This window comes from Cryptomeria japonica, chromosome 11 (genome assembly GCF_030272615.1).
Source record: "Cryptomeria japonica chromosome 11, Sugi_1.0, whole genome shotgun sequence".
Lineage (NCBI taxonomy): Eukaryota > Viridiplantae > Streptophyta > Pinopsida > Cupressales > Cupressaceae > Cryptomeria > Cryptomeria japonica.
In genome coordinates this window covers 335030182-335052673 of record NC_081415.1, presented here as the reverse complement: position 1 = coordinate 335052673, position 22492 = coordinate 335030182, and the positions used below count along the sequence as shown (strand labels likewise).

At 36.3% G+C, this 22492-nt stretch overlaps 1 protein-coding gene across 3 annotated transcripts in view; it reads right to left on the bottom strand.

The window, feature by feature from the left end:
- Window positions 1-22492, bottom strand: part of LOC131075007 (glycerol-3-phosphate acyltransferase 9) — a 211544-nt gene that overhangs the window by 4254 nt on the left and 184798 nt on the right. For all 3 annotated transcript variants that reach the window (XM_058011779.2, XM_058011794.2, XM_058011803.2), the window contains exons 11-12: window positions 10575-10694; window positions 10352-10450 (exon numbers count right to left, since the gene is read on the bottom strand). In XM_058011779.2, the coding sequence (XP_057867762.2) occupies window positions 10352-10450; window positions 10575-10694 (219 nt within the window). The remainder of the gene's footprint in view (window positions 1-10351; window positions 10451-10574; window positions 10695-22492) is intronic.

Genomic DNA, 22492 nt, shown 5'->3' with positions numbered 1-22492 from the left:
ATCGTCGGGATTGGTTCACAAAATTTGAACCATTCTCAAATTCCGTAATCTTCGAAGGAGGAGAAGAGTACACAATTGCTGGTAAGGGCACTGTCCAAATTCACTCAAGAGGTAGAAATTTAATTTTTCTTGATGTCTGCTATGTTCCAAGCATGGAACATAATCTCCTCTCTGTCAGCAAGATCATGAGGCATTCTCCTCAATTAGATGTTGTCTTTAGTTCGTCCACCTACAACATTGTTGATAGGGAGACTTGTACTACAATTGCTATAGGACTTTAGGATCATGGTTTGTATAGACTTGCTGATTCCGACGATTCTCAAGAGCATGCTCTGGCTGCTAGGAGTACATCCATCAGAACACTTTGACATCAGCGTTATAGGCACTTAAACATGCACTATCTCTCTTAGTTATCTCGAGAGGGTTTGGTTGCTGGTCTACCTAAGATCCAACCTCAAAATCATGGAGTATGTGCAGCTTGTCAAGCTGGGAAGCAGCATCGGACACCATTCTTGGATGGTGATTCTTGGCGAGCCTCCAAGGTCCTTCAGTTGGTTCACGTTGATGTATGTGGCCCAATTAATACACCTTCTGTTACTAGTTGCAGGTACTTGTTATTTGTTGACGATTTCAGTCGTAAAATGTGGGTGTATTTTCTCAAGAATAAATCAGATGTGTTCAGTACATTTCAGCAATTTAAGGTCTTAGTTGAGAAAGAATCCGGTTCTCAAATTGTCCCTCTAAGGTCAGCTAATGGGGGGGGAGTTTTGTTCAACTGGCTTCTCTACATTTTGTGCTACACATGGCATTAAGTGCCAACTCACCACACCATACACCCCTCAACAGAATGGTGTTGTTGAACGTAGAAATCGCACCATTACTAAAATGGCTCGATCTATGTTGGAGCATCGCAATGTTCCTAAGAAATACTGGGCTGAAGCAGTCTATACTACAGTCTACCTCCTGAATCGGTCACCGACACATGTCATTAAGAATATGAATCCTGAAGAAGCCTAGTCAAGACGCAAGCCTAAAGTGGGCCATTTGAAAGTCTTCGGTTGTACCGCTCATGTATGGATTCCAGATGCCAAGTGTGCTAAGATGGATTCAAAGAGCCAAACACTTATATTTCTTGGTTACAGCGACAACCACAAGGCCTACAGGTTGATTGATGTGGAGACAGATCGTCTCATTTTCAGTCGTGATGTTGTGGTTGATGAGACTACTGGTCCATTTATGCCTTCTAATACTCCTAGTTTTGTGACTCAGTTTGTGCAGACTTCTGATGTTGGTGTTCGTCTTCCTCTTGGTTCCCATGATGAGAGGGCTTCAGAGCATTTTGACTCTGAAGATGAGGAATCTACCAATCCAACACCACCTGATTTTTCACAGGATTCGCATCCAAATGACTCTGTTCCGGAAACTCTCGGGGATGTTGTTCCTCCAATGCCAGATGTTGGTACTTCTACCCTTCGGCCTAAATGGTGAGCCAAGACAATAGGAGATCTTTGTGATGATGAGCTTCTTGAGGATAGATCAGTTCGCCAAAAGAGAAAGCAGCAAAATACAGTCAACTTTGCACTTATGGCCAACATCTACAGCATCCATGAGCCCTAGACATATTCCGAGGCTAAAGGCATTCTTGAGTGGGAAACGGCTATGGAGACGGAATAACAGTCTTTTGAAGAGTAACCTAGGCATTTCTGATCTGCCTCTTGGGAAGAAACCTATCAGCTGTAAATGGGTTTATAAAGTCAAGTATCATGCAGATGGTACTTTGGATAGGTACAAGGCCAGATTGGTTGCTCGGGGATTTACACAGCGGAGACTTTTGCTCCTACTGCCAAGATGAGCACAATTCGTCTTCTTCTCACCATTGCAGCTCAGTTTGGATGGAAACTTCATCAGATGGATGTTGAGTGCATTCCTCAATGGTGATTTGCAGGAAGAAGTTTATATGAATCCAACCTCCTGGCTTCAAGGTTCCTGGTAAGAAACATCAAGTTGCAGATTGGTAAAAGCCCTTGATGGCCTGAAGCAAGCCCCTCGGGCTTGGTACTTCAAGATTGATTAGTATTTGGTTGAACATGGTTTCAGCGCAGTCCCTCTGACACTAATCTGTATGTCAAACTCTCTAGTGATGATATCCTTTTTCTTGTTGTCTACGTGGATGACTTGATCATTACTGGCCATTCAGTACACTTGATTACAGCCATCAAACAGGAGTTGTGCCAAGCTTTTGACATGACAGATTTGGGGCTTCTTCATTATTGCTTAGGTGTTGAAGTCTAGCAGACTGATGACAATGTCTTTATTTCACAGTCCAAGTATGCCCGCAGTTTGCTTGACAAGATTCGAATGCAGGATTGTAAACCTGCTTCCACACCTATGGAGAAAGGGCTGAAGTTATCAACCAAGTCTGATTCACCTGTAGTAGATGAAACCGAATTCAGGCAACTAGTAGGCAGCCTCATCTACCTCACTACCACTAACCCGACATTTGTTTTGCTATCAGCTACATCTCTCACTTCATGATGGCCCCAAAAGGTAATCATTGGATTGCAGCGAAGCGAGTGCTGTGCTATGTGAAAGGCACTTCAAACTATGGCATTTTGTATAGCAGGTGCAACGATCCAAAACTGATTGGTTACACTAACTCAGATTGGGCAAGATCAATGGATGACAAAAAATCCACTTCTGGGTACATATTCAATTTGGGTACAAGAGCCGTCACTTGGAGCAGCAAGAAGCAACAGGTCATAGCTCTTTCCTCGACCGAAGCCGAATACTGGGGAACAGTCAAGGCCACATGTGAGGCAGTTTGGCTCCAGAGGATGCTCTTTGACATGCAGATGCCGCAAGAAGGTCCTTCTCCCTTGTACACTGATAATCAAGGGGTGCTCAAACTGGCCAAAAATCCAATCTTCCATTAACGTACCAAGCATGTCAAACTTCATTGTCACTACATCCACAAGCTGGTAGAAGACAGACCAGTTCAGTTGCAGTATGTTCTGACAGCAGATCAGATTGCAGATATTCTCACCAAGTCTCTGAGCCCGGATAAGTTTGTAAAATTCTGGAGGCAACTTGGCGTTTTTGATAGATTGACCATTAAGGGAGGGTGTTAGAATAATATTTCTTTATTTTGTTAATGGTCATTAATGTAATTAGTTGTTAGACATCTTAAATGTCTACAGTAGTAGGTAGTTGGAAGTAGTTGGTTCCATTAATATCTACAATGCTTTGTAATTCCTATATATTGTAATATTTTCTTAGTTAATAGACATTGTATTTTACCAATGAATCTCTGATTTTCACAAAATTGAGGATCAAATGGCAAGCCAAACAAGCAAGGTAAGAAGATTCCAATGTACATACATTTTAGTATTTTACATTGATCTCCACCATTATAAATTCTAAGCCACATTCTTACAAGGATGTCCAAGGCAAGGCTGTGGAAGTAGACTAAATTTGCAGCACCTATGGAAAGTAACATCATGGATTTGGTTTTATTTCCCTCTTTATTAAAACCCATTGGATTCAAATTGGTTCATAACACCAAGTACAGATAATTCCCTGTATAAGTACAAACTGAGGCCGGTCACAAAAGGTTTTGTGTGGAAGGGAAGATTATGAAAGACAAAAATTCTTCAATAGTCAAGATGGTGACTATCAAATTGTTGAGGGCTATTAAATCACAGTTCAGCTAGATATGTTTCCAAATAGAAATGAAAGGTATTTGCTCCACTAATGATTTGGAAGCACGCCTGTATGTATCAACCACAAGGATGAAATGTTGCATGTGTGAAGGCTCTTTATGAGTTGCTGCAGGCTACAAGCATCTTAAATATAAGGTTAACAAACATATTATTTCATCTGCATTCAGGATTCCTAATCTGAACTGTTATGGAGAAAGTGAAAAGCACACAGAAAATACTGAAAGGGGGCGGGGCCTGAATCAGTATTTTAAACCTTTTCAAAATAACAAGAAACCATATTTAACATGGAGAGAGCAACCATCAAGATACAAACAGTCAATTTTCACATGGAAAACCCTTTTGGGTAACAAACCATGGCACACAATAGCTTTCATTAACAAAAATTGGGCACCAACCCAGATTACACAAGTGAGCACCAACTCTCCTCGAAGCACTAACTGCAATGATGAAGCACCTACTCCACCAACATGAGGCACCAACCTCAAAATATATAATTTTAGACATGTTTTTCTTCTTAAATTCGTTATACTCTCTTTTTCATAACATCTACAATCTGATTACAAGTCTGTCATAGTCACAGGTTTCATATAATATTGCTTTTAAATTTGTCCCCAAAAACTCACTTCACAATTTGCTAAGAAATTGTTCTTATATCACGTTTGAATCTGCTCCAGAGTTCTGAAAATGATATATTCATATGCTGCTCATACTCAAACTGGTGTGTAAAAGTATCGTCTTGAAATGAACACCCTTTATTCCTTAACTTTGCTACGCACTCTTTTTATCTCCACACTTCATACGACTGCCTAAGTCAATTACTGAAGTTGCCCAGTCTTAAAAATAGCATACCCACAACTCCACAACTTTTGTATACCACACAGATACATGATGCTCGACCCTTCTAAACAGCACTCAACACTTGCTGCTTTTTATAATTGCTTCTACACGTTACCTACAGTTATGCACATCACGTCTTTAAAAAAACAACCATATAGAATCGTGTTAGACCTCATAAAATAAAGCTCAGCCTCCATTTCAACTGTTTTTCTCTGCCACACAATTCATTCAATGCATTTTTTTATTACATGCTCCGTGTTAACTTCAATCAATGTACTCCGCACATTATAACCTGACCCACGACAGACAAATAGCTATAGCATCTATTTAGAGTTTAACGAACAGGTGGAAACCACATGATAAGTGTTGTGCATCCATTATATGTATTGATCATTCCTTATGAATGATCTCGCTGCGTTTTTTTTAAGTTGAGCAAGGATCTCAAGTGGTTAGCAGTTACACTGCAAGGATAGAATTGATGTTCCTAAAAATAGCACTTGACAAGCATTCAATTAATTGCGTGATGCACACTCTTTAATGAGTATTCAAAGTATAGGAAACATACATTGCATCGCACCATTTACAACACACAATATATATTTAGCATATGCAACACACATGGTTCATCGGTTCACTACACCTTTTATTACATCCCATTAAAGCAATATTTGAGTGGGGAGGACTGTAATGTCCCTTTCTGTGAGTTATGTGAACAATTAAATTTAAGAGCGAAAAGCTAAAGTCATTATTATTTGTCATAACCCCTCTTTGGACATTGGATTATTGTGATTAAATAATACGATAATTAAAACATTTATTAATTAACATCTAATAATATTAGAAAATCGTCTCATTTATGAGACTTCACGATTTTCCTCTAAAGTGAGAGGGCTGCCATAACCCCACATCTGGTGATGTAATTAATAATAGATTATGTGATTCTTCATCATAATAATAAATTATCATTTATAATGTAATTAATTATTGATGTTAACAGTAATATTAATCATTCATTAAATATAAAAAAAAATATAAATAAAGGATAGTAGATGATAATTCCGAACATCCATAAGTCTATGTGTTGCAGAGTTATTATGAGGACTACATGAGCATGTCAACAAAGGGACTCGAGCTTAGCGGTGGTAGAATACCTCCACGAGACCAGTGACCGTATGACAAACAACAAGAGATAAGCTGTATATAGTAAGGAAGTCTACAAAAGAATTGTGGTTTGATAAGGAACAACAATTATGCCAGGATGAATAAGACGATAGGCTATGGCATTCTAACAAGCTCGATTTAAGGAGGAGAAACTAATCGAGCGATTAGTCAAGCTTCTGAGACAATCGACTTTCAGCAATAAGAAGCCTAGGTGTTGTCAACCCCATCCAAAAACAAGATTCTTCATTGTGAGCGGAGTGACCGCAAGAATTTTAGACAGTAGTGACATCGAATCAATTGGAATGGAGATATCTCTAAAGAGACTCCAAACCCATCACATACATGACACATATAAATCAGAGAAGAATACCAAGTAATCTCCAATGAAAACGGATCGATTTAGAATTATAGATATCGATTGTCGACACCAACTAGGAACAATTGCTAGAAGCAACGGATAATTCTCATCATAATCATATCGGCAATAATAATGAAACTAATTGCAAATAATAGTCGCCGTTTATATTTGGATAAGGATCGATTACAATACACCAGCATGTTACCATCTCGGGGCAACACGATGATTGGTAAGTTAACAATGGTTACCGTAACTAATAATTTAATAAGAAAATCGATAAGTGTTACCATTACAAGTCTTAACGATGTCCCAAGGGATGCAATTAATAGTTGTATAAAGAAAAGTATTAAGGAACATGTTTCATGGCTCATACCAAGGGGTTCATCATTCCAAACACATCATATAAGAAGGTAGTTCTATCATTAAGGAACATGTTTCATGGCTCATACCAAGGGGTTCATCATTCCAAACACATCATATAAGAAGGTAGTTCTATCATTCAATTCGGGGGGGGGGGGAGGAAGGAATATTACCAATACCGAAGGCTGTAATAATGAGATCAGAACTGTTATAAAGCTACAGGCAGTAACATCTTTGTTCTCGGTAGTATGCACAGGGATATGCTTAATACGTATGCCTAATATATGAAGCTTGTTAATGTCTGTATGCAGAATTTAATAGTAATATCAGTATAGACTGCAATATGATGACAGCCAAACTTAGTTACACATACAGTGGCAGACCAGATCTGTCTGCCTTTACCACCACTGAATATAGTGATGATTAATGTTTTAAGCAGCAGTATATTAATAACTTATATAAAAAGTAATTAGTAGATACATAAATAATTGATTATATAATTTAATTCATTTCTTTATTTATATATATATTCAATTCAGTATAAGGAATAATATAAGGATCCTAAATATAGATATTGATAATAATAAATATTAATATAATAATTATAGTTAATATTAATATAATAAAAAGTAATTATTAATTAGTAAATTAATAAATATTTATTAAACCACCAAAACAAAGTATTTATTAATTAATTGATAATAATAAGTATTTATTAATTAAAAATCAATAAATGTGTAATTGATTTATAAATCAAAAATAGGATTAATTATTTAGTATGGTAAGATAGCTAGTACTTGATAGACTAAAGAAAAGGTAGAACATCCTAGATTGGATTTAGTTAAGTTATAAATATATTGGAAATCAATTAATTACGGTTAAAACTGTCTTGAACCAAGTAGGGGACATTACATTATTGGCTCTTAATTATTCACTTTAATTCATAAGGGAACATTTTAAGTGAAAATTAAATAAAAGAGCGAAAAAGCTAAAGTTTTGTACAAAATATTCGAATCATTCGTTGTGATTTATAATTGGGGCCATTTTAAGTGACAATGTTATTTCTACTAGGCGAGTTCATCATGGGGGCTAATTTAATAATTTATGCAAACATTAATTATGTTGCCTAAAAAGCTGCAATATGGAGTCTAGATGAATCAAACTGCTTTTTGAGGATTGAGGAGCTAATATATAAGGCATCGAGCTCTTTGAGGAATTCATTCTGAGTTATTTTTATTATTGATTACATCTCTCTGCAAATCACTTCAAGGCAGCTTTTCTCAGGACGAAACCCCTGGTGCTTTTTGTTCTGTACGAAACCCCAGAGCATATCTGCCATATTTAATCACCAAATTCGTTGAAAACAGCCTTTCAATGCAGTGTCTAAGGTGGTAACTCAATCAGCACAAGGCAACGAAATTCTTCAGTCAATGATTGAGGGTTTCTGGAAAGGTTTGGACTGCACACAGAGATAATTTCTGGAACTTTTTCTGTAGTTCAACTCAGCCAAGCTAGCACTAGTAATTGGGACGATTCAGTGTGGATTGGAATCGCAGGCTATTCTTGGTCAATTTAGCCGCCTACAGCTACAACAAACAGCCTGCCATGTGTTGCATGTGAAGGAAATTCAGCCACAGATATAAAATAATTGGTATGTGCTTTGTGTACCTAGTCTGAGAATTTCTGATTTGTTACAGCAGAATAATTGGTGATATCTTATAGATTTTGGGTATGTGCTTTGTGTACCTAGTCTGAGAATTTCTGATTTGTTACAGCAGAATAATTGGTGATATAAAATACAGAAATTCTAATGTATTAATAAATAAGCTTTGTAGCTCAATATTTTCCTTTAGAGAATTCTGTACTTGATCACCTTTGCAAGTTTGTTTAGTGGAATTCTCAATACAATCTATGTTATAAAACCAAAAAATCCTTTTAAGATCACAATCCCTGGCAAAACTTCACAAGCTATAGGAGAGAGGATATTTCAGGATCCTTGGCAGGAGTTGTTTGAAATTATTAAAATTGCTGATAAACCAAACTTCTTTATGCTGGATCATCCTTTCAGGTACTATGATAAAGAGAAGGATATTTTAACAGCAATTTAGTATGGTTCAGATGCATTGATATTATCAAAATTGCTAGGAGTGCCAATTTTTGTCATCAATAACACCAAGATACCTGTAGTGTAACAGCAGTGAAAGGACACAAAGAATAGAAGATGAGAGTCCTTAAGGCCAAATGACAACAAAAAAAGGAGGATGAAGAATACTAAACAAGGAAGCCTCGAGACTGTGAAAATTATCACTGTGAATAGAATATCAACATGAAGGGATAAGAGAATGTCAGTGAATTGATGATGAGCGAGTAAAATACAATGTTGTTGCAGAATGTCTTGGGAAGATTGCTTTTATTAAGCCAGAGAAACTTGTTTCAGAACTACAGGAAAGAACATAGAACCCATCTGCCTTTACAAGGGCAACCATGGTCATTGCTGTAAAATATACTTTAAGTGGAGTATCCAAAAGAATTGATCAAGTTATCCAACCTGTCATAGCATCATTCTTGATGCTTACCAGTGAAACTGTATTGTAACTCAGATTTCATGAAGAAATAGAATAATTTCCAGATTTGTACAAAAACTTTGTACCCTTTGGATCAATAAAGTAAGTTAGTTTACCTATTCAGGACTGCTATGTTATGTAGAATGGTGAATTATTGATCTTGTTTTCATGATGGAATTGTATGGTCCTGAACTTGTAGCCTCATTCATTTACCTTTTAGCAAAAACATACATTTGCAGGTCATAGTTTGTATCTTTATCAAGATTATGTATGATTCAGTTGTGAAACATATCTTATGGGCTCATTAAAACTCATTTTGTTTTTTCCTTCTGAGTATTAACATAACTTTTGAATATCTCTATGAAACACTCATGTAAAATATGTTAAATCTTGAGTTTTGTATGTTATGATGACCTTGTTGATCACATTGTGTATATTTCTAAGTACAAGTCCTAGAAATTTTTGGTGCATCATCCGTCAGTTTTTAGTTTTTGTTTTAAGTCTCTTCTTTCCCTTTTCCCAGCAAGAAGTAGTATAGGTGATAGCTCCACATGAACCAGCCTTCTGTGGAGATACACTCCAACCTAAGGGCAACCCACAGACCCATGAGTGTTTCAATGTTTCACCGGATAGTTGAATGGACAGCTCAGTAAGGGTGCATATCCATGTAATAAGAATTGATACACCTGAACTTAGAAAGTCAACACCTACATACAAACAAGAAAATTTTGCAGTACATACAGGAAACATTGGACTTTGGGACTGTTTATAGTAAGACTACAGCATTTTATATGTAAGTTTTCAAAGATTCTGATTGGACAAGATGAATTGATTGTCTAAACTTAAGTACACAATGGGAAAATCTACCATGAATATATATGCAATGATTCAGAATGGACAAAAAATAATATCAAAATTCCCAAGGTAAATTCTTAAAATTTACTTTATTTTTCTTGTAGCAGCAATTTTATAAAATCTTCGAATAAAAATGAGTTTTTTACTTTTTTGTCTAAATTAATTAGTAGAAACTTTAGAAAGCCTTCTAATAAAAATGAGTGTTTTACTTTTTTGTCTAAATTAAATGCCAAGTTTGCAACTTTGATGATTATCAATACTTATTTTACATTTGAAATAAGATGTGAATGAGTTTTAAGTACTAGAGAGCATCCTCATTACTTGAGAGAAAAAACAGTAAATCGAAAAGACTAAATCCGCATAGGAGTAGATAATTATTATCATTTGGCAAATCTTTTATTCACCATAAATGTACTCCATTGATAAATTTGTGCTAAGGTATCTTTCAAAATGAATTATAATTTATAAATGCGTGTACATAAACAAAATTAACATACTTGGTCTCAGTGAGTTTAGGACTTGGGCGATAGTACTTCAGATATCCATCCCATGGAACCTTTTTTATGCCTGCTCTTGTAGCTATTATTTCTCTGACCCTGTTTAACAGAGATGTCCAAATGCAACTATAAACAACAATATTGGAAGCAAGGAAAACACTTTCTGATTGCAAATTAAACAGCTAGGCGTCAAGATACTTTGCTTGATTGGTTAAACATTTACCTCTCTGCAAATTCAATTGGTGTCTCTGCAGGATGCAGCGTTTGCGGTTCTAGGTACCACACATCACAAACTACTGCCCATGAAGTCATAAGACGAACCAAATGCATTGTAAAAGATTGCCTGCCAAAACAAAATTTGAAGCAATGCAATTTATATTCCTTTTGACTGAGCTTGTAATTAAGAATAAGAGAATGTAAATACACATAAAATGAACCAAACTTCAATTCTCAAGACAAGGTTAAAGCAATGTATAAATTTAAGTAAAAAATAAAGTTTCTGGAACAAATTGCATAATGGACTTTTCATCAACATTTCAGATTGCAATCTGTGACCCATTATCAGGTTAACAAGATGTCTATAGATTGTGGACTTATATTACTTTTAGCAGAAAACTCACTATGGTACAAAGATGCCTTGATAGGGTAGATGAAATTATTGAATAAACAGAATGCTACCTACATTAATTCTTAAATGAGTTGCTGCCAACATTAGTTGGTCATAACCGATAATCCACAAATATTAAATTCTTGGGAACTAGCCATCATCACTATTAATATGAATAACACCATATTCATAAATATTAGATGGTGCATCCCCCTAGATGTTGAGCACTCTATAATGTTAATGATAGGCCTCCATGAATGATCTAATTACAGAGATCATGAAGCACGATCACATGCAAATGACTTCTAGGACCTTTCTCTATGCTCGTGATTCTTGTTCAAAAGTCAAATCATTATTTAGAATAGCTTTGAAGAATCATCACAAATAATCTATAATTTAGGAGCATTGGCGATGTGATCCTCATTTATTTCATGGAATGAATTGACATTTTGCCAATTTAAACCCTCCTTATGGAAATATTGGGTATATGTGTCCCCATTCCCCCACGAACTACTGTCACCAATATTGTTCTGCTTTGGTTTGTGCCAAGACAAGATCATGAATAGATCACTCTTGGGGAGTTCTCCTCTACGCAATCCTTATCCTTATTGTTTGCCTATTGCTTCTTAAAATGAAACAATCTTGTCCATTAGATGAGATCATAGTTGAAAAGCTTGAATTTAAAAACTACTAGACAAGCTTAAAAGATTCTAAAATTTGACACTCATTGAATTTATTGAACATTTAAAAATACAAAGAAAAAAAAAAAAATTCTTCAAACACATATTTGATATTACTAAATTTTTAGAACATATAACTGATTTCCATCATATATAAATCAAAATTAGAGTCTAATAAATATCATGGATCAAAAAATGAATTTAACTTTGAAAAACATATGAAATTTAAGTTTCAATATCAATAAAAATTATAAATCATAATTTTTTTCTACAACAAAGGCTCAAAAAGACTATTGCCACTTTGTGCGTGTTGTGAAGGTGGATATTGTAGCTGCAATATCCTCAATAGGAGCTTCATCCATAGTGATAGGATCAAGCTATGTGTTTAAGGGACCCCCACCTAATGGCTCACCAACCTCACCTTCTACCTCCTCATGTGCTACCACATTCGCTTCTCATTCATCTCCCTCCTCCAGATTAATTAACTCATCATCAATTAACAAATGATTGACATCAACATCATCAAACTTGATAATCCAATCTATATATTGATCAATGCCATCAAGGTCAAGTGCATGACGTGTATCCTACCCTTGTACCCCACATAGACAAGGTTATTCAAGCACTTTTGAGTCAACCTATTATGGTTCTTTGTACAAATAGCCTCAAAAAGACTTCAATTGTGCTGACAATCGAAAGCTCTACAAGGCTGGGATAAAATAAAGATGGCAAGCTTTTGAATATTAGGTGTTATGGCACCATAATCTTTGCACTAGAAATATACAAGGATAATATTTATAATTTCATAAGAATTTTAGGAAACTTAAAAGTCATAATAAATATTAAAATAAAATTTAACATATATGTTTTCATTTTACTAGTTGCAAAGTGACTCTCCTACAAATGCAAAAAGTTGGAAAAAAATTTGCCCCCTCCACCCTCTTACAAGTCTATATCTCATCAAATATAAGGTCTTGAAGGTTGCCATCAACACCCAATCTCTCGGTATGTGTGTTGAGGCCAAGCATAACCCCTAAATCTGCTTTGAAAAAAGGGAAGAAGAAAATCCTAGGATTCATATAGTAGGCAGTAACATGAATATGTTGGTGAATTTTGTTGGTTCCACCTCTCATCAATAATGCACCACATGGGTTCATATTGGCCTTATCCATGGCCTTATATAGATAGCCCATGGAGTTTCAATCCCAAACCACCAATCATAGAGCCCTAACCAATGTTTCTAACACCTAAGTATCAAAATTTTACAATATCATCAACTTGTAACATTAGAAAATAAATAGAAATTGGAGTTTGAAAACGTTGCTTGATGATCTCTTCCATGACTTTGGCCAATCTATTATAAAAATTGGTCTTCACTACTCTCTAGTTCGGCCTTCCTACATTAGGGAGTCTCCGACCACCTTTTGCTCATAAACATGCTCTTAATGTTGGGCAGTAAAACTATTATACTCTGCAAGGTGAGGAAATTAGCAATAAAGTGTATGACTCCTAATTGCATGAGCTCCTTGCCATCAATGTATTCCCTCGTAAGATTTAGGACCCATGTGTGGTTGTGGATAGACTTTGCGATATTCCTTGCATCATCAACCATGTTTTTCACCCAACTTAGAATCCCTATGTCCTCAAGAAGTACGTCAAGACTGTGAGTAACACAAAGGCTCCAAAACAACATTGGGTGCCTTACCTTTTAGAATTCCACCGACTACCACATATGCAATTGTATTGTCAATCACTATTTGAATGACATTTTCTACTCCCACCTCATCCAACATGTTGCACAAAGTCTACATTTTTAGTTTCATTAGAGCCATCAACTAATTTTGAAAGGACTAGTTGCCCCCTAATAAAAAAGGTGATGAGTGTCCTATTCATGCCATCTATCCACCCCTCAAATAAAATGATGCATCCTTTTTTTCCCAAATTTTCTTGTGTTCCTCTACTAGTAGGCATGTGTTTGGACCTCATCCTACACTATTGAACCACTCAACTCATGATGACTTGGGGCCTTGAACCCCTTACCTACCACAGTCAACAATTGCATTGACCAACTACTCCCAATAACAACTTGAAGAAAAATTAAATGGAATATTGTTGTTGTACCAAAATCTTGCACATACCAACTTCACCTCATGTTGCAATTTCTACTCCATACATTATCTTCTAATAAAAGTTGTACACCAAGAGTGTTATGAGGAACAAAAAAAGCTAGAACTACGGGTACCCATATTGTTTGATCCTCATATCCATGGCCCAATGGAAGACGAGCCCCCCATATCTCCTTTTGATCTTATAGAACTAAAAACTAGGTTTGGGGCTGCAATTGCCTTTACTATTCTCTATTCTTCTGCCATTATCTTTTTCTCTACTTTCCTTCAGTCATATGTTGCAAGCTAAGTTGCCAATTCGAGTATGAGTGCGAGTACGGCTATGTATATATATTTTAAATTATTAGTAATAACTAATAACTTTAAAATGAGTAATAAGATAATATTAATATACTAATATGTTTGAATATTATAATATAAGTTTAATTTAAATATTTTTAAATACAAAATTTCAAAATATTATATAAAAAACAAAAGTAAATACCAAATCAAAGTGATTCAAAACATAAGGTATAAATAAATTAACGTTTATTTAACAAAGTAAAAAACAAAAAACAAAACCTAAGTTACCAGTTATGCCCTTTAGGCATCCCAAACCCATACCAAGTATGTTTGAGTACATGTTCGCACAAGGCTACACCTAAGTACGACCTTGGTAGGTACCTAGGTGTCTCGATATGCTCAAGGTACATATAGGGCATAGTCAGGTGCAACCCTTCTATCGTTGGGTTTTTCTCACATCTAACACCTTGTGCAACTTATCATTGCTGCCCCTCAAACTCATTAGGGTCTCCACTCTCAAACCCCCACTAGTTAGTGGAATCTATTGTCAGATAAGAAATTTGATTACAATGGGGAGGTCAGGGAGTGGATACCGTAATCAAGAACTTAGACAACTAAAATTATCACTATTAAATGCCAATTGATAGAGATAAATATTATATATTTAACTATCAATTGGCATTTAATATTTATCTTTATCACTACCATTTTGACATTTTGGCATCGATCAAATGTATATATATACACACACGTATGGACGTACCCAAACCAACATACCTATTGTGACCATTACATACATTGCCCCATCTCAAATGGGGACCCCCTCTTTTTGCTTTAGTTTTAGCTTTTAGATAGATTTGGCAGTAGTCCAATCCTTTAGATGAGAGGAAGTTGAGTTGATTTGCTCCTCAACACCTTGGCTATGAATGACATATGATGATCATTTCATTTGATCATCATCACCTGAGATAGAGACAATGTTTGCCGACATGAGGATCATCTAGAGCTTGAGATGATTGATGCAAGATGAAGGCTTAGACTATGTAAGGAAGCTTTAATAATGACAAAGGACCCTTTGAGTTGGCAAGACGAATTCTACTGCTCAAAATTTGACAAGGTTGAGTCACAGTCAATGATCCCCCAAAACCCCCGCCTGGCCTTAGCTGACAGTCAGTGACCCCTCAAAAATCCGAACTTTTCTAGTCTATACCCCCTCCAAAGTTCGATCTCACCCTTTCTCAATCAGTGACCTCTCCAAGGTCTGATCTAAGATGACGGTGACTTTGCTAGGTGAGACAAACATGATTGAAGATCAATGTTTGATATTTGATGAAGTTGGGATGATTAAGCAAGGCTAGCAACTTTTGAACACAGTCAGTGCCCTACCAAGAGCCCGACCTTCCTCAGTCAGTGCCCTATCTAATCCACGACCTCATTTGAAGCTCAATCAGTGCTAGGTGGAAATCCCCGCCCAAGGATGAAAGAAAATAATTAAGTTAAAGATCAAGCAAATGATGAAAAGAAGATCAATCCAAGGCATTAAGCATGAAATGAAGATTAAGGAAAATTGTCAACAAGTTGGGAGACTCAATCAATGACCCCATGGAAGTCTGAACTTTTGTAGACTTATCCAAGTCAGCAATGAGGTATGTTTTGAGCGCTTATTCTTAGAGGGCCCCACCAAGGAAGGAAATGACCGTTTTAATTCAAATTTAAATGATGATGTAAGTCGACTTTGTCTTAACTATCTCAATTGCAAAACATTTAATAGAAACACCAAGTCGGCCTAATGCAATGAAAGGACACCCCTATAAAGGATTGGATTGATCATTCCATTTGATCAATCCATGACTTCATCCTTCATATGCAGCAATATTACACCATCAAGAAGCAGCGATATTGATGAGGTGAATTCTTTCAAAGATCAGTGAACTCCATCAAAACAAGGCGAATTCCATTCAACAATTAGTGAATCTCCTATTCGCCAAGTGAATTGCCATTCAAAGACAGCGAGTTCCATTTACAATCAGCGAATTTGCCATCCTAATATCAGTGATCAAAACCTTCAGCTCAGCGAATTCAACAACAAGAACAGCGATCAACACACAAGATCAGCAATTTTGCATCAATAATCAGACAAACATCAACATTTGACATTGCTATCACAGCAAAAGCGCATTATATAAGGGCAAATTTGGCCAAATTAGAGATGATTTGGAAATTACCAGTCAGTTTAGAGCTTGTTTGCAGGTTTGAATCAGGTTATACTTGATCATTTTTATCGAAATCAGACCTTAATAGAGGGCTGGTAAACCTTCAAGTTCATTGTTTTTAAGAGGTTTCAGTCAAGAGATGCTTCTTTCATCACACTTTTTGATCATCTAGCATGCTTAACACACGATTCATTTGATTAGATGAATATTTTCAAGTTAAGGGTTTGTATCCACGCCTAGGGTTTTAGTAATCCATCAAGATTTCAATGATCATATATGCTCTTAAGAAGAAATTACTGGCCTAGATGCTTCTTAGATATTGTAGACATTGAAATCATATCACGACCCTAACTTAGACGCCTCTTACAAGTAGAACATGGCAGCCCCGAAGGCAGGTGCGGTCTCAAGGCAAACTCTTATCAAGGAAAACTCAAGAGGAGTGATGCTTGAAACCAAGATCACGTCATTTTGCAGCAATGTAGGAGACACCAATCTCGGACAAATTGACATGAATAAGTTCCACAGTCCCTCATACAAGAGCAAGCCCATGATATGTTGAAGCTGGAAGTAGAGAAGAACAAGAAACTAGAGAAAGAAGTGAGTGCGTTGAGAAGTTACTTGCAGCAGTTCAAGGAAACACTAAGGCAACATGATCCTTTAAGCACGCCACCGCCACTACTTCCTTCAGACTCAGTTGACAATTTAGAAAAGATGAGAACTTCAGCTCACCTGAAGGAGAGTTGGATAAGCAAGACTTTCAAGAAGCTGAATGCATTTGTGAAGGAGCTAGTAAGGATATTTGATAAAGTCACAAGTGTTCTTGAGAGAACTCAAATCCTCATGGCCACCTATGATACTTTCATTTCACTGGAGATTTTACCATGCCGAGACTACAAGCAATGAAGAATCTCTACCTAGGCAGACTTTGGTAAATGGTGGAGTGTTGAAAGATGGACAGTTGTCTGATTTCCATCAGTGATGTAACTTGCTTCAAATTAGGAATGTTATCTTTGAAGATATCAACAGCGGTTGCAATCAATTGGACAATGCAATAAATTTGATACATGACAAGATAGTGGAGGTAGCCTAAATCATACTTAAAAAGGGGATGAATGAAGGAATCCACATAGATATCAATGAGATGATCAAGAGAGTAAAGATCATATTCTTCGGAACACAATCGGATTACCTTCAGAGAAGCAGTTGGAAGACATACACTCATTCATGGTACTCGCCAGCAAGACTAGAGACTTTGGGCCAGGATGGGAGAAAACATTTGCCTCTGCCTTAGATGAGGCAAGCTTCATGGAAGATCAACTAAAGAATGTGCCTGCTGCTCCAATTATCAAAGTTGAATTCATGGTGTCCAAATTTGTTAAATTTGCAACAAAAGAAAAGGATAAGTAAAACAAACTTCTAGAAGATAGTTTGTTGTGATCACTGTGGCATCATTTTTCTTATTGGAGGATTTTTCCTTGATGTTTGTGCCAAATGGATGTCACATTCCCATTGGCTAGTATTTAATAATTTGCAATAAGATTAGGTTTTGTTGTAACAAACCCTAATTAGGGTTTAGGTGGCAAGATCTTGGCCCTTGATACTGATTTAATCTTGGCCATTCCTTGTATTTGGGAGCACTATATAAGCCCCACTCATTTCATTTGTAAAGGATCGATTAGAAGAGTTTTGAAGAATTGTTGCTTAGATGCTGCCAAAATTAATAAAATCATTGAAGTGTTGGTAACTTGTTTTGGAGTATTTGCTTGTTTCTTAATCTTTTTATGAGAGAACTTAATATTTGAAAAGACAAAAAAGAGATAAAGAAAGAAAATTTCTTAAGTATTTAGATGAATGAAAGATGCATGTGCATGATTGATAGTGAAGCTCCTATTGTTCATACTACTAGTTTTTCGTCGATGGTGAAGTATCTTGTGTAGTTAGCTGAACCTATTTTTAGCCAAGCTTAAACTTCAATTACTATTTTCTCATTGATATGCTTCACCTTGAAGGTATCTATGCTTGTGGTAGTGATTTGAACATTATCAGATATCCCTATAAGATTGCACTAGCCTTGTGGAGATGTTCATGGCATGTCAAAGAAAAGCTTAGTCAAGGTCACTTGGGATTGTCCATCACTCTTGCATTCTTAGCGTTAGTTTAGCATTCCTAAACCTTACCTCCTTTTTACTTTCTATCAAAGATCATTAGTAATAGTAGGAAAGGACTCCATTGCAACATCTTTCATAAAACAGCATTCCTTGTGATTGACAGGTTTCATCTCCCAAAACGAATATGCAAGTCCCCTTGGAGAGGCAGCAAATTACATCAAACAGTTGAAGCTATCCAACACGTCAAGACCTGACATTGTAAACCTTGGAGTCATCTCATGTGATCCTTTTCATGTTCAGCATTTGAGAAGTCTTTGTTCAGGAGAGGATAGAGTATTCAATACTTTATTTTGTGTTCAATTGTGCATAAAACACACATCAACACTACCTGAGGGCAAAAAAAAAATTGCCTATGCCCACATACATGTTCTTGTACCCATACCTGTATTGGCAACTTAGAATAAAAACAAAACTTCAAAAATAAACTTAATTGGAAAGTCGAAGCTTTCTATTCAATCACAAGCATAGAATTTGTCACTAATAGAGGCAAGACAATAAGGTTTCATACACCATCTTAGTCCAAAGGAAAAACACACAATTACATTACAGCTTTTTTGAAATTGTGCCCAAAGACTACCGAATTTTGAACCATGCGTCGAGGCCGTGCCCTAAGAAAAACTGGGATCGGACCTAGACCCGCTTCGGGCTCCCAAAACCTTGCCCCGTGTCATAAGTTGCAAGGAGTGCTTTCACCCATAGTTCATAGACTTGGACTCAAAGTGCCTAGCAAGCCAGAATTTTCCAACTTGGAGACTACTTGACAAAACTCAACAACTTTAAAAACACTTATTTTTTTTAAATATAATTTTTCTTAGAAAAAACAAAAAATTTGCAGAAAATTTTTATGCAAAATACAACAAGATGCATCCAATGCATTTAGTGGAGGTTTGGGGGCAACACCTCCAACAAGGTTAAGGTGCAACACCCACACAAGATTTGGAGGTAGCACCCTAGATGCATTTTCTATCATGATACATGGCAAGGTCAAGGCATGAGGCCCCTACCACAAGAATTAAATGAAGACCTTCAAAACAACATAGAATCTCATAGTGCACATCACTTTCATATTTTTTAAAGGCAAAACACAATTCTTATAAAGCCAGGAAAAATAGAGATTTTGGATTGTTTAGCCCACATTTTTTGCATGATGTTGACTAGTGTCCCATGTTTCTAACAAGGGTCCTTAGCTTTGCCACCAATTATGCTATTTGTGTAAGTCATATTCCTCTTAGAAGAATAAAAATGAAACATAGTTAAAGGGAGACAACAGAAAAAAATCAATAAGAACCTAATTAGTAGCCTAAACTATGAAAATTAAAAATAAAAAAAATGTTCCACAAAAAATATTATTAATTATTTTGGACCACTAATCTTAAGATATCTTTTTTAACCCATGTTTTGTTGATATTTATTTGACTATTCTACGTTATTCCATATGAGTTGTGATTTTGGGTTACATTTGATAGTGAAATATTCTTTACATTTGTTTTGTATTTCTTCTTGAAAGAGCAACCCATTTAACTAATATTTTCAGTTTTGCATGATATTTTTTTTATACCAACCTACATTTATTGAGACGAGAATGAAGGATCTAGAATGAGATTTAGAGGGCCATGTAGCAAAAAATTTGCCCACTATAACAGGGAAGAACTTGTGCTTTTGAAGCAAAGGTCACACGTTTGAATCCTATAGGAGTAGGGTATGTATGCCTTGTTTAAGCACCCTAAGGAGGTGTCTCCTTCATGAATAGCTGAAATGTGTTGACTCATAGAACACTTATTTAACCCAGAAAAATATATATGACTTAATATTTCTCAGACATAGGAACTTCATAATTTGAATCATTTGATTTATTTTCTCAATTACCAGAAATCAACACAAAACCATTGAATTAAACAGAAGACCAAATATTACATTCAGAACAACTACAATGTCACATGAAATGCAATCCTCACATATATTCAAAATGTTACCTGACTAGATTCCCTCTTCCGATTTGATGCTACAGAACTTGATTAGGCTCAAGAAAAGATCAGTATTTGATCAGAATGATAGGATTCTTCTAAATCGATTCATTTTATTACTTTACAAATGTCAGAGACAAACTACAAAGGAAGGCAACCCTGTAAAATTCCCTACTAGGACTACTCGTGTATATATGTATTGCCCAGATTGCCTAAAGTGTTTTATTCAATTTAATAATTGCCTAGGACTTTAATACATCACTTCTCTTTCCAGAATTAACTTTCATAGAATTTAACAGATTGCCTAGGAATAATATAGCTTCTGACATTCCAAAATGGACTTTTATAGTATTTTCCGACTGTCATTAAATAACATACAATTGAGAATTTTATGGTGCACCTGCTAATTGTTGTGGCTGTTTGCGCTACTCCCGTGACTGCTGACTACTTGGACAGCCTCCATATATTCCCTATGAACTCTCTGTAATTGTAGATGACTCTCTGGTTGAATACGATATGCAATCTGCTCCACGGTGTACCTTTTACGCATTAACTCTCTTTTACGGCTCCTACTATGCATTCCCAGTGAATCGTGTTTGCTCCATATACGCAATGCTTTCGAAGATTTATTAGTTCTGCAGGGACACGTCTGGGATTGTTGATTCCATGCAAACAGAGAGGACTGTTAAACACATCACACCCGATATCGGGTCTCCTGGAAATGAAAGGAACCTTACACCGTTCCCGCACACGAAGGAAGGAATAGCGTTGGCGATCTTCCTGCGTGTCTCTCCTCCAACATCCGCCTCACTGGTATTGTTGATGGCAATCTTACTTACTAGTTGCTTGTGCCCGATATCCTCAATGGGAGTTCCATGTAACAACGATGCTCTTACGTTCAGGTTCCTAGTAATTGCGGCACTGCACCTATGTCGTGATCCTTCTCGCCGAAAATCTGAAGAGCGAACCAAACTTGCAACAAACTTCTCCGTAAGGTTTCAACCCAAGTCACAATGTCTCAAAATTCCAATAGGCCAGTCGCAAGCTGGTGAAAGGATTAGTTCAATATATTTGATGTCTCACAGACTATCAAATGCTTCCTCCAACAAGTTCTATTTCATAACCTCCGCTGTGTTTTATCTCAGCTCCCATCCATCCTTTTATTGCATCAAGTAGTTAGAAATCCCGTAATAGTTAACACCATTTACGGTACTAATCAGAAAGATATAAGATAATGTCTTTTAATCATAATGCAAGTGAATATTAATTATTTATATAAACGAATGGGAGGATTTATATAATATTATTAATATTTTTAATACATTATTCAATCATTTGTTAGGGGACATGACAATCATCTCCCTTGCCCCTTGTTGCTTGCCCTCAAGCAACTCCAAAACTCTTTCATTTTCCCAAGTGGCATCATCATGAGGCAGATTTTTCCATTTGATCAAAAATTCCCAGATAGTTCTATTTCACAGTTGCCTGTCCCGTGTTTCCAAAATTACTTCTGGTATCATTTCAAGCTTCCCTTCATCATTCAAAGGAGGTAAAACCTCGGACACTGACACCTGCTGTCCCAGAGCTTTCTTGAGACAAGATACATGAAATACATTATGTATTTTGCTATCTACCGGCAATTCAAGTTCATATGCGACTGTACCAACCTTCCGTACTATCTGATAGGGACCATAAAACCGAGGCTTTAGTTTTTCAGATCCACTACGTTTGAGAGAAGATTGCCGATAGGGTTGCAACTTGAGAAATACCAAATCTCCCACTTCGAAATGACGTTCAACTCGCTTTATATCTGCATAGATTTTTTGTTGATTCTAAGCACATTGCAACTTCTCCTTAAGAGCTGACAAAATGTCTTGACTTTCTTGAAGCCAATCATGAGTTCTAGGTACATTGCTCTGTTCAAAAGCAAGGTCAAGAAAAGAGAGTACATCATAGCCATATAATGCTTTGAAAGGAGACATGCCAATTGACATATGAAAGGTAGTATTAGAACAATATTCACCCAAATATAACCAACGAACCCAACCCTTCTGATGACCGGCCACATAATTACGAAGATAACCTTCAATCCATTTGTTCA